Below are 14,391 nucleotides of genomic sequence, written 5' to 3'. Positions count from 1 at the left end.
TGCTTAGAACTGGGTTTCCATCTGAGCTCTTGATATTCATACAAGTGGTTCTCTTATCTCCAAAGGTCTCTTTAATTTTCCTGTAGGCAGTATCTATCTTACCCCTAGTGAGATAGGCCTCTACATCCTTACATTTGTCCTCTAGCCATCCCTGCTTAGCCATTTTGCACTTCCTGTCGATCTCATTTTTGAGACGTTTGTATTCCTTTTTGCCTGCTTCATTTACTGCATTTTTATATTTTCTCCTTTCATCAAATAAATTCAATATTTCTTTTGTTACCCAAGGATTTCTACTAGCCCTCGTCTTTTTACCTACTTGATCCTCTGCTGCCTTCGCTACTTCATCCCTCAGAGCTACCCATTCTTCTTCTACTGTATTTCTTTCCCCCATTCCTGTCAATTGTTCCCTTATGCTCTGCCTGACACTCTGTACAACCTCTGGTTCTTTCAGTTTATCCAGGTCCCATCTTCTTAAATTCCCACCTTTTTGCAGTTTCTTCAGTTTTAATCTACAGGTCATAACCAATAGATTGTGGTCAGAGTCCAAATCTGTCCCTGGAAATGTCTTACAATTTAAAACCTGGTTCCTAAATCTCTGTCTTACCATTATATAATCTATCTGATACCTTTTAGTATCTCCAGGGTTCTTCCACGTATACAACCTTCTTTCATGATTCTTAAACCAAGTGTTAGTTATGATTATGTTGTGCTCTGTGCAAAATTCTACCAGGCGGCTTCCTCTTTCATTTCTTAGCCCCAATCCATATTCACCTACTATGTTTCCTTCTCTCCCTTTTCCTACACTCGAATTCCAGTCACCCATGACTATTAAATTTTCGTCTCCCTTCACAATCTGAATAATTTCTTTTATTTCATCATACATTTCTTCAATTTCTTCGTCATCTGCAGAGCCAGTTGGCATATAAACTTGTACTACTGTAGTAGGTGTGGGCTTCGTATCTATCTTGGCCACAATAATGCGTTCACTATGCTGTTTGTAGTAGCTTACCCGCATTCCTATTTTCCTATTCATTATTAAACCTACTCCTGCATTACCCCTATTTGATTTTGTGTTTATAACCCTGTAGTCACCTGACCAGAAGTCTTGTTCCTCCTGCCACCGAACTTCACTAATTCCCACTATATCTAACTTCAACCTATCCATTTCCCTTTTTAAATTTTCCAACCTACCTGCCCGATTAAGGGATCTGACATTCCACGCTCCGATCCGTAGAACGCCAGTTTTCTTTCTCCTGATAACGGCATCCTCTTGAGTAGTCCCCGCCCGGAGATCCGAATGGGGGACTATTTTACCTCCGGAATATTTTACCCAAGAGGACGCCATCATCATTTAATCATACAGTAAAGCTGCATGCCCTTGGGAAAAATTACGGCTGTAGTTTCCCCTTGCTTTCAGCCGTTCGCAGTACCAGCACAGCAAGGCCGTTTTGGTTATTGTTACAAAGCCAGATCAGACAATCATCCAGACTGTTGCCCTTGCAACTACTGAAAAGGCTGCTGCCCCTCTTCAGGAGCCACACGTTTGTCTGGCCTCTCAACAGATACCCCTCCGTTGTAGTTGCACCTACGGTATGGCTATCTGTATCGCGGAGGCACGCAAGCCTCCCCACCAACGGCAAGGTCCAAGATAGCTTAAGGAAAGGAAAACCTACATTTCTAGCATTTGTAGACATAGAGAAAGCTTTTGACATTGTTGAGTGGAATACTCTCTTTCAAATTCTGAAGGTGGCCGGTGTCAAATACAGGGAGCTAAAGGCTATTTCCAATTTGTACAGAAACCAGATGGCAGTTATAATAAGAGTCGAGGGGCATGAAAGGGAAGCAGTGGTTGGGAAGGGAGTAAGACAGGGTTGTAGCCTATCCACGATGTTATTCAACCTGTCTATTGAGCAAGCAGTAAAAGAAACAAAAGAAAAATTTGGAGCAGGAATTAAAACCCATGGTCAAGAAATGAAAACTTTGAGGTGTGCCGATGACATTGTAATTCTGTCAGAGACAGCAAAGGACCTGAAACAGCAGTTGGACGGAATTGACAGTGTCCTCAAAGGAGGATATAAGATGAACATCAAACAAAGCAAAATGAGGATAGTAGAATGTGGTCGAATTAAATCAGATGATGCAGAGGGAATTACTCATAGATTAGAAAATGAGACATTTAATGTAGTAAATGATTTTTACTATTTGGGGAGCAAAATAACTGATGATGGTCGAAGTAGAGACGATATAAAATACAGACTGGCAATGGCAAGTTAAGCGTTTCAGAAAAAGAGAAATTTGTTAACCCTGGGTATAGATTTACATGTCAGGAAGTCTTTTCTGAAAGTATCTGTATACAGTGTAGCCATGTATGGAAGTGAAACATGGATGATATATAGTTTAGACAAGAAGAGAATAGAAGCTTTCAAAATGTGGTGCTACAGAAGAATGCTGAAGATTAGATGGGTTGATCACATAACTAATGTGGGGGTACTGAATAGAATTGTGGAGAAGAGAAGAGGAATTTGTCGCAGAACTTGACTAGAAGCAGGGATCGGTTAGTAGGACACATTCTGAGGCAGCAAGGGATCACCAGTTTAGTACTTGAGGGAAGCGTGGAGGGTAAAAATTGTAGAGAGAGACCAAGGGATGAATACACCAAGCAGATTCAGAAGGATGTATGTTGCAGTAGTTACTCAGAGATGAAGAAGCCTCCACAGGATAGAGTAGCATAGAGAGTTGCATCAAACCAGTCTCTGGACTGAGGACCACAACAAAACATAGCAACATCTGAAATTAAAGGTATAGAAGTTGCTTCAGGTATCAGATTTGCCTCTTTTGATGTAACTAACCTATTTACAAATGTACTGACTGAATAAACAATAGATATAATCTTTGAAAACTTAGTAAAACATAAGAAAATGTCAGATTCAGAAATATCAGGAGTCAAGGACATGTTGCAGCTAATATTCTCACACAATTACTTTACATTTAATGGGAAAGTTTACCAACAGAAGGATGTCTTGCCATAGGCAGTAGCATAACAAGTTTGCTGGCAGAGATATCTCTCAATCATCTGGACAGTAAGTTCTGTAAAGAAAACAATAGACTCAAAAGTGAAATAATATATAAGGGGCATTCAAATGAAACCTGGTCACTTTTGTAAAGTAACGGTAATGATTTTATTACCTCAAAAATTTAGTTACAGACAGTACACATACTCAAAAATACGCCAAAACTGTTGGCAAATTTATCCCATTGTGACACTAGTCGGTCGATTCCATCCTTGAAGAAGCTAGTTGGCTGCTGTTGGATCTAGGCCTGGACGCAGTCACACACTCGTCCACTGTGAATTGCTGTCTGCGAATAGCTTGTTTTAGAGATCCAAGCACATGAAAGTCACACGGTGAAAGGTCGGGACTGTACAGCGGATGTTCCAGCATTTCCACCAAAACTGCTGCAATGTTGTTTTCACCACATTTGCCTTGTGTACGCGGGCATTATCATGCAGGAGGATTACGCCATTGGACAACATGCCTCAGTGTTTCGACTTGTTGGCTCGTCTAAAGTTCTGTAAATTGGCTTGATAGCGCCGCTAGGCATTGATGGAAGTTCCCCGTTCTAGGAACTTGACAAGCAGTGCACCCTTGTGGTAAAAAAAGAAGGTTATCATGAACGTGCCAGAAATGGTGTGGATGGCCTTTGGTTTCTTTGGAGATGGTGAAGTCACACGTTGCCATTGCTTGCCCTGACACTTGCTTTCTGTTTCAAAATGGTGACACCATGTTTCATCACGTGTGACAAAACGCGACAGAAAGCCATATTCCTCCTCATGATAATGTTGCAGATGACTCAAAGACAGTGCCATTCAAGTATTGCACTGTTCGGTGGTCAGTTGGTGGGGAACCCATTCCACACAGATTTTTCTGTGCCCACACTAATACCCAGTAAACAATGGATCTTGTCCACAGTGATTCTGCTGTTGTCCAAGACTAAAGCATTCACTTCTGCAACCATTTCCGGTGTGATGACACAATGAGCCTGTCCAGTCTGAGCATTGTCTTCCAGTGACTCACACCCCTCAAGGAATTGTTTGCCCCATTCCACAACACTTGAATGACTCAGACTGTACTCACCATACACAGCCTTCATCTATTGATACATTTCACGGCCTCTAACTCCCTCTGCCGCCAAAAATTGAATCACTCCTCATTGTTCCTGCTTAGTCGCCTGCACGTTCAGTAGTGGATGATAACTTGTGTGATCACCTTCTCTTCGGCATGAAACCACACTGGTGCTATGCAACATCAAACAGTGCTCTTTAGCAATAGATGGTGCCACCATACCCGCAGTTATGTGGTGCCATCTTACGTACAAGGCAAAGGTAGACAAACTAACCATGTTTCATTTGAACTAACCTCATATTACTGGAGATATGCTGCTATTTGATGGAACAAAAGAGGAGATTCAAGAACTAATTGCAGTATTCAATTCTTTACATAAACACATAAAATTCACAACATAACATGAGGACAGCAAAAGCATAAATTTCTTGGATCTAAAAATCACTTATCACCAACAAAAACATAAGTTCAGCATACACAGAATCACACATACACAGACATAACAATGGACAACTCACCATGCCATCCCACCACACAGACACGTTGCATTTAGGTCCATGCTACACAGAGTACACTCTCTTGATTTAGAAGAAAACAGCCTCAGGAATGAGCTAGATACAATATAAAGCATTGCCATAAACAATGGTTACACAGCCAAAATAATTGACAATTTAGACAGACAAATACACAAACGTAAGACAACAAATGGCCACACTGTGAAAGAAGCGAAACATTTGCCAGTACCCCATACCTGGGGACCTTATCACAAAAAAATTGCAAACCTTTTCAAAAAAACAAATGTAATATTTGCATTCTCAACTACTAATAAGCCAGGAAACTCACTTGTCCATACCATAAAATCAAATACACAAAAATTCAACAACAGTGGAGTGTACAAAGCAATATGCTCCAGTTGTTCTGCCTACTACATGGGGAAAACGCAGAAACTTCAAAACCCGCTTTCAAGAACATATAAATGCTGTCAGGCTCAACCACTTCGAAAAATCAATTATTGTACAACATATGTTGGAAACAAAACATATCATCAACAGTCTAGAAAACAATTTGGTAGTACTACATTCTGAAGCCAATGGTAAGACCGTAAATCTGTTGGAACAACTGGAGATAAACCTCCATAAAATCAAAAAACCACAATCTATGTTAAGTGTACAACCAGATTTCGCAAGCCATAGTTACTTCAGTAATTTTAAATACCTATTCTAAAGCTATTCCCTGCATATGTAAACTGTTTACTAATTACATCTCTGTCACTAAAAATAAATTCACTTTTGATCACACTATGTACAACAACATCTGTGATGCGTTTACTAACATGTGTATGCAAATATGTCTTTTGAGTGAAGTGATATGAATGAAAAGAATGTATAATGGTGTTAAAAACGCTTTTCTTGGATTATGAGGCAAGTTTACACTGTTCATTTTTTCCACTATTTCACAAATATTTTCCGCATTCGATTTATGAGATTCATAACCTAACATCAAACGTTTTCAGGACAGGAATATGCATTTCACTTCATTCAAGGGCAAAAATAAATAATGTATTAAGACAAGTTATACCTGATGATGGAACCAAAGGGTCTGAAATGCATTGTGTACTTAATAAAACACAAAAACTTGTGACTGAAGGCTTTTTTAAATTCATGCTTCCAAACCTAAATGTTTTAGTGGTCTATTACATGGCTTTTCTGGTTTCAGTTTTCATAAAAATATACACTGAGGAAATTAGAACTTTACACCATGTTTATTATTTCTTTGTGGTACACGGAACTGTGTTACACAAATGGCTGAGGTAGATGTATGAAGTAGCCACAGCAAGCCCACTGCAACTGTCAGGGACATTCTTTTGCCAACTCTACAGTAGATTAATAGGAGGTAGGATATTTTCAACAGTACAAAACTGAATAAGCTGAGTTTTTTCAAAGTTTAAAGCTATCACATTTGTGCAAAACCAGTTAGTAACTTTCACATAAAACATAATTTACTATTTTCTCCATTGATGTTTCTTTGTCCAGCTTCACAGTAATCCTTATATCATCTGCAAGTAAGACTAATTCAACCTCCTGATTCAAATAAAATGGTAGCTCATTAACATAAAGGAAGAACAGAAGTGGGCCAATGATCAAAGCCTCTGTGACTCCCATTGTATCCCCCCCCCCCCCCCCCCCTCTTTATTTTTATATGGTGTCCCTCTTTGTATTACTCAAACAGCACAGGGCAGCTTTCTGCATTCTTTTTCTGAAATATTAACTAAACCGGGCATGTTCTCAATTACATATTGCATAAAAACTTCAATAAAGAATATTACAAGTGACACAATGAAATGCCTTCAGAAAGTCAAAGATCACAACTGGTGACATTTCATTTAAGGATTTTATTATGTGCTCAGTCAATATACACACTAAAGTGCCAAGGAAACTGGTATAGGCATGCATATTCAAATACAGAGATATGTAAACAGGCAGAATACGGTGCTGCAGTTGGCAATGCCTATATAAGACAACAAGCGTCTGGCGCAGTTGTCAGATCGGCTAGTGCTGCTACAATGGCAAGGTTATCAGATTTAAGTGAGTTTGAACATGGTGTTATAGTTGGCGCATGAGCGATAGAACACAGCATCTCCAAGGTAGCGAAGAAGTGGGGATTTTCCCTAAACACCATTTCATGAGTGTATTGCTAATATTAGGAATCCAGCAAAACATCAAATTTCTGACATCACTGCAGCTGGAAGAAGATCCTGCAAGAACGGGACCAACAACGACTGAAGAGAATCATTCAGCGTGACAGAAGTGCAACCCTTCCACAAGTTGCTGCAGATTTCAATGCTGGGCCATTGACAAGTGTCACTGTCTGAACCATTCAATGAAACATCATCAATATGGGCTTTCAGAGTCGAAGGTCCACTCATGTACCCTTGATAAATGCATGACACAAAGCTCTACGCCTCACCTGGGCCCATCAACACTGTAAATGGACTGTTGATAACTGGAAACATGTTGCCTGGTCCGACGAGTCTCATTTCAAATTGTATCGAGCAGATGGATGTGTACAGGTATGGAGACAACCTCATGAATCCATGGACCCTGCTTGTCGGCAGGGGACTGTTCAAGCTGGTGGAGGCTCTGTAATGGTGTGGGACATGTGCAGTTGGGAGTGATATGAGACCCCTGATACGTCTAGATAAGACTCTGACAGGTGACACACACATAAGCATCCTTTCTGATCACCAGCAACCAATACTGTCCATTGTGCATTCTGCAGACTTGGGCAATTCCAGCAGGACAATGTGCCAACCCACACATCTCAAATTGCTGGAGAGTGGCTCCAGGAATGCTCTTCTGAGTTTAAACACTTACACTGGCCACAAAACTCCCCAAACACGAATATTATTGAGCATATCTGTGATGCCTTGCAAAGTGCTGTTCAGAAGAGATCTCCACCACCTTGTATTTTTAGAGATTTATGGCCAGCCCTGCATGATTCATGGTGTCAGTTCTCTCCAGCACTACTTCAGACATTAGTCGAGTCCATTCCAGGTAATGTTGCGGCACTTCTGTGTGCTCGCAGGGACCCTACATGAGATTAGGCAGGTGTACCCGCTTCTTTGGCTCTTCAGTGTAAATAGTTGTATGAGTAGTGTGGCCATTTTGAAATCTAAACTGTGATTAGCTGAGTATCCCTTTTAGCACAAAAGTAGGTGACAACCCAGGAGCAAAGTTTTTTTCTTTTTTAAAAAATTCACATTTCAATGTACAAACCAGTTGCAGACTGTGATGTTTACATAGTGTTATTAATCTACAATTCTCCATACAGTCCTCCCGCTCACTCCAAAATGACATTTTCTTTTTGTTGTGAAAAAATTTGAGTCAATGTTTCTTACAGCATGAAACGCTGCATTTTGACGCTCTCTGATATGTGTTCTGCTTTACTTGCAATGATTGTGAGCTGTTTTCACTGAGTCATTATTGCAAAACTGTGTCCTCAATCATTAAAAAAACTGCCGTGAGAGGCAGGGATGATCCTGACATTTCTTTTCATAAACCCACTCAACTTGTTGGTAATTCTGGTGCTATTCTCAGACTACCGTAAGTATAATGTGCCTTCATTAGAATACATCATTACTGTACAAATAACAAAAACCCATTAACGAAAAACATAAAAAACTTTTACAGTGTTCTGCTGAAAGACTTCTGTTGGACATGACTAGACTTCTGTTGGACATGACTAACGGCACATCAGTTTCCATTTGCTTCAGTTTAACTGGTGTGGCACAATGCAAGGAAGAGTTTCTGAAGACATCATCGAATCTGACAAAAATCCAGAAGACATTTTCAAACAAAACATATTCAGTTTTCAATGGTACTAACTGTGTACTATGGTCTTATCTGAAATTTTATCGTTCTACCATTTTAAATTTAACACAGCATCAAGGCTGTAAAGGTCAACATTCAGTTCACCCTCACAGGTTTGCCTAAAATAGATTTTACTGCTGAAAAATTGATTGCAATGCTTTCAAGAAAAAGCTGGTATGGTATGTCTAAAGCAAGCACATTATATACAGTTTCATTTCATGTGTTAGGATGCAGAAACATTTGATCCAAGTAAGTAAGCCAGATGCTGTAAATTTTTTATGACATTAGTAATGACTTTCTGTTTTTATGATGTTCAGTTATGGTAGCATATTTAATGTGGCCACAGTCTACTCATTAAAACATAACAGGTTTTATTATAATGAACTGCAACATTACAATGTACTGGAAAATGAAATGCAACTGGTGGAAAGATATTTTAAAACTATAGTGGTTCACTAAATCTGGCACTGAAGGAATGTAAAATGTAGAAGACACTGTAATGTTACAGTTTCTGCAGATGGAATCAAAATGTGATGTACAAATACCAACTAAACAGCAACATACCTTTCCAAGGAGTCACTTGATAAATTACTGTCACTGTTTACAGACTGCAACTGTGGATGTGGCAATGACTTCTCATCTTCATCTGATTCCCAGCCACCTCCAGCACGTCCAGGTACATGTGCTTGCAAATGACAGAGATACATAAGGCTATACAGTAACATGTATTCAAAGTTGTAGATGAAACTAAAACAACTAACTCATTAAGCAAGGCAAAGTAAAACTGGATTTAAAATGTATGCAGAAACGGATTACTAAAGATATCAATCTGAATGTAAAATTATGAAACCAATCCTATACATCAAGTCACAAGCATGTCAATATTATACTGGGCAGACTACAAAGCTTACAAAGCTCCTGAAATGAAAGGAAAAAGAACACAGTACCAGTATTTGCTAATTATAGCAGTGTTACTGATAGGTACAAAAAGAAATATTTACACGGAAACGTACAAACTAAGGTGTGTAGCTTCACCCTGGTTAGCAGATCAGAAACATATTTACTGGGAATAAAATTAATATTATTAAAATCAGTCACAGATATTACAGCTGGAAGAACTACATAAACTGTTCAGTGCTGTAGTGGTACGGTTCAAATAAAGCTGACATCCACTTAAGCAGTTATCAGTTGCAGAATGAATAGCTATCATCAGAATGGGAATGCTGACACACACTTTCAGTGGGCTGTATGAGAAGGCTAAAATATTTAAAACTTGCTTCTGGAATTCTTTCCCTGAATGAAATCATATTAATATTCTCCTTTTGATCGCTGCATGTATTCTGAAATGACAGACACATAGATAAGTGACTGTGGGTTTGAAAATTCACCAAAAATACTCTTCAGATGTAAGGTCACTAGGACAAGATGAGATAACGATTCGATTGTTTATAGATTACCTGAAATTTATCACCTTCTAGCAGCAATATATTGTAGATTATTGAAGGAACAAAGTATTTCAATAAATTTGAAAAATGTACAGCTCAATCTATTATCAAGAAATGTCAGTGTGCCATTCTCAACAGGGAGAAACTTGCTTCATGTGTATCCCTCAGATTGCTACTGCTCATTGTTATTGATGTTGTGGTCTTCAGTCCAAAGATTGGTTTGATGCTGCTCTCCATGCTACTTTATCCTGTGCAAGCGTCTTAGTCTCCGAATAACTACTGCAATCTACATCCCTTGGGCTCCCTCTACGATTTTTACCTCCCACACTTCCCTTCAGTAGTAAATTGATGATCCCTTGATGTCTCAGAATATGTCCTATTAAACGATCCTTTCTTCTAGTCAGGTTGTGCAACACATTTCTTTTTTCCCCAATTTTGTTCAGTACTTCCTCATTAGCTACACAATCTACCCATCTAATATTCAGCATTCTTCTGTAGCACCACATTACAAAAGCTTCTATTCTCTTCTTATCTACACTACTTTGGGATTACCTACCAGTCATTATATACATCATGAGCAGTAGCATCCCCTCCCCCCCTCCTCCCATGAACCAGAAATCTTGCCATTGGTGGAGAGACTTCTGTGCCTCAGCGATTCAGATGGCCATACTGTATGTGCAACCATAATGGAGTGGTGTCTGTTGAGAGGCCTGGCAAATGTGTTGTTACTGAAGGGGGGCAGCAGCCTTTACAGTAGATGCAGGGCAACAGTCTGGGTGACTGAGTGATCTGGCCTTGTAACATCAACCTAAAAACAGCCTTGCTGTTCTGGTACTAAGAATGGGGAAGCTACCACTGTAATTTTTCCCAGTGGCGTGCAGCTCTACTGTACGGTTAAATGTTGGTGGCATCCTCTTGGATACAGTATTCTGGAGGTAAAATAGTCCCCCTTTCAGATCTCTGGGTGGCGACTACTCAGGAAGATGTTATCAGCAGAAAGAAAACTGACATTCCTTGGATCAGAGTGTGTAATGTCAGATCCCTTAATTGAGCAGGTAGGTTAGAAAATTTGAAAAGAGAAATGAATATGTTAAAGTTAGATACAGTGGGAATTAGGAACAGCACTTCTAGTAAGGTGAATAAAGAGTTATAAATACAAGTCAAACAGGGGTAATGCAGAAGCAGGTTTGATAAACAATAAGAAAATTGGAACACAGGTAAGCTACTATGAGCAGCATAGTGAGCACATTATTGTAGCCAAGATAGACATGAAGCCCATGTCCATCACAGTAGTAAAAGTTTATATGCTAACTAGCTCAACAGATGATGAAAAGACTGAAGAAATTTATGATAAGATGAAAGAAGTTATTCAGATAGTTAAGAGAAATGAAAATTTAATAGTCATGAGAGATTTGAATTCAACAGTATGACAATGAAGAGAAGGAAATATAGTGGGTGATTATGTACTGGAAGAAAGGAATGAAAGAGGCAGCCACCTGGTAGACTCATGCACAGAGCATCCTGAAGGAAAGTTGTATATGTGGAAGAGATCTGGAGACACCAGAAGGTTTCAAATTCATTGTATAACGTTAAGATGGAGATTTTGGGACCAGATTTTACATTGTAAGACATTTGCAGGGACAGATGAGGACTCTGACCACAGTTAATTGATTATAAACTGCAGAAGAAAAGTGAAGAAACGGCAAAATGGTAGGAAATTAAGATGTGACCTGAATAAACTGAAAGAACAAGAGGTTGTGGTGAGTTTCTGTGGTAGCATTAGGGAACAATTGACAAGAACAGAGGAAAGGAATACAGTAGAAGAATAATGGGTAGCTTTAAGAGATGAATTAGTGAAGGCAGCAGAGAATCAAATAGGTAAAAAAAAAAACGAGGCCTAATAGAAATCCTCAGGTAGCCCAAGAGATATTGAATTGAATTGATGAATGGAGAAAATATAAAAAAAGCAGTAAATGAAGCAGGTGAAAGGGGATACGAATGTCTACAGAACAACATTGACAGGAAGTGCAAAATGGCTATGCTGGAATGACTAGAGGACAAATGTAAGTATTTAAAAGACAATATCACTAGGGGAAAAACAGATGCCACCTACATGAAAACTGAAGCAGCCTCTGGAGAAAAGAGAACCACCTGTATGAATATCAAAAACTCAGGTGGAAAACCAGTCCTAAGCAAAGAAGGTAAAGCTGAAAGGTGGAAGGAGTAAACTGCAAGGGTTCATTTATATTTTAAGTTACCTTGTTGTGATCTTCAGCTCATAGTAGTCTGTGAACCCACCCAACTTGTTAAATACTCTTATCTGTAGAATAGCTTAATTTTTACTGAAAACCAGGATTTGGCAACTTCTATCTTTTAAGACTTTTATTGTGCCTTTAAATAGAGCACTTATAGATGGTAAGTATCTTGTTACAGGAGACCTTCTGGGCAATAAATAACAAGCAGTTTTTCAACACATGCATATATACATTATTGATATAAACTTCTGGTGATTGGTAATCCTTGATAGCATGGCTGATGCAGAAGACTCTTTGCTGGCTTTGACAACTTTACCCATCAAGACTCCAAGCACATTTTCAACTCTCTTGGAACACCACGGTGACCATGAGGAATACCTCATGCAAATAATAAGATACACAAAACAGGAATTGTCCCCTAATAATTCTTCTTACATAAACTTTATATTTTGAATGATAATTCTGGATAACAAAAAATGCACATACTTCTATCAACAAAGCTTCTTCCTTTATTTTCAAAATTAGTATGAGATTTCACTTCTACTCAACGCATTTATTTACTTCCAAACTTCAGCTGAAAAATATCTGGAAAATCTCATATCCTCAGAATATAGGGATCGATGCAAGAGGTTGTACTTGTGGGCAATATTATAGAAATGGAAGAGGATGTAGATGAAGATGAGATGGGACATATGATGCTGCGAGAAGAATTTGACAGAACACTGAAAGGTCAAAGTCAAAACAAGGCCCTGTAAGTAGATGAGATTCTGTTGCAACTACTGATAGTCTCGGGAGAACTGGCCATGACAGAACTCTTGCATCTGGTGAGCAAGTTGTATGAAACAAGTGTAATACCTTCAGCCTTCAAGAAGAATATAATAATTCCAATTCCAAAAAAAGCATTTGCTGATAGGTGTGAATATTTCCGGACTATCAGTTTAACAAATTGTGGTTGCAAAATACTAACACAAATTCTTTACAGAAGACTGGAAAAACTTGTAGAAGCCAATCTCTGGGAAGATCAGTTTGGATTCTGGAGAAATGTAGAACGTGCGAGGCAACACTGACCCTACAACTTCTCTTAGAAGACAGTTCAAGAAAAGGCAAACCTACATTTATAGCAGACTTAAAATTATAACTAATACATCAAACGAAACATCAGCTAAAACAATTTTTCTTACCAGTGCTCAATATGAGCACCGTTCATCACACAACACACATCAAGTCAACAGGCCAGTTGTTCCCAGTGGTTGGGTAAATGTCATTTAACCAATCGCGTACTGAGTGATGCCAGTGAGGTGTGCATCATATTGCTGCAAAATGAAGTTCTGTGGTTCAGCTTCTTCCAATTATGGAAAGAAGCATCATTCTAGTGCATTGAGATAAGCAAAACTAGTTACAGCTGCTTCAACAAAAAAGAAAGGCCCATAAACTTTCCACTGGGATATGGCATAAAAAACATTCAATTTAGGGGAGTCTCATTGCAACTGAATCATTGTGGGATTGGAAGGGGGGGGGGGGTTGCTGACTACCATAAAGAAAGGATATTGTGGAGTCTCACAGCCTGGGGGGACGGTTTCAGAATGAATTTTCACTCTGCAGCGTAGTGTGCGCTCATTTCAAGTTTCAAGTCCTAGTCTGACACATAGTTTCAATTTGGCAGGAATTTTAAATCAGTGCACACTAAGCTGCAGAATAAAAATTTATTCTGGATACTCTATATTGTTCGACTGAAACAAGAGATGTGTATCCATTGTCATTTCAGCCTCACGACTGTGGACTGAAAAGAATGTTGTGAAGCCTGTAGTGTCCTGCTTTTCCGTGTTGTATGTGAATGTCACGACAGGCAGTATTGTATCCCAATCTCCCTGCTCATAATGTGGGTGGTAGGCAACTGTTATCCTGCTGCAATGCGAAATAACCTCCGATACTAGTCTCTAATGGAAAACTTTTTCATGATCACAGGGCATTACTTGGGGTGCTCTATTCATTAAAATGTTGTCTTTTAAAAGAAACCTTCCAATTCCCACAGCTATGGCAGTTAGCACAGCTTTGGTGACAACAATGTGGGCAGACAGAAGACTACTATCCATCGATTCCCATTTGATGATTCCAGGAATCTGCCCAAGAGGTCAATTCCAATTCAGTGGACTGGTATGCTGCAGGTAGAATTTTGGTATCATATGCCCCAAGGGTGATT

General features: G+C 39.1%; 1 protein-coding gene across 4 annotated transcripts in view; it reads right to left on the bottom strand.

The window, feature by feature from the left end:
• Positions 1-14,391, bottom strand: part of LOC126457551 (AP-4 complex accessory subunit Tepsin-like) — a 145,974-nt gene that overhangs the window by 64,259 nt on the left and 67,324 nt on the right. For all 4 annotated transcript variants that reach the window (XM_050093961.1, XM_050093960.1, XM_050093959.1 and 1 more), the window contains one exon: positions 9,056-9,176. In XM_050093961.1, coding sequence (XP_049949918.1) covers positions 9,056-9,176 — 121 coding nt within the window. Of the gene's footprint in view, positions 1-9,055; positions 9,177-14,391 lie in introns of those variants that run through there.

The sequence above is a fragment of the Schistocerca serialis genome, chromosome 2 (genome assembly GCF_023864345.2).
Source record: "Schistocerca serialis cubense isolate TAMUIC-IGC-003099 chromosome 2, iqSchSeri2.2, whole genome shotgun sequence".
Lineage (NCBI taxonomy): Eukaryota > Metazoa > Arthropoda > Insecta > Orthoptera > Acrididae > Schistocerca > Schistocerca serialis.
Note: the sequence above shows the minus strand (reverse complement) of the source record. Positions and strands in the feature narration are given on the sequence as shown.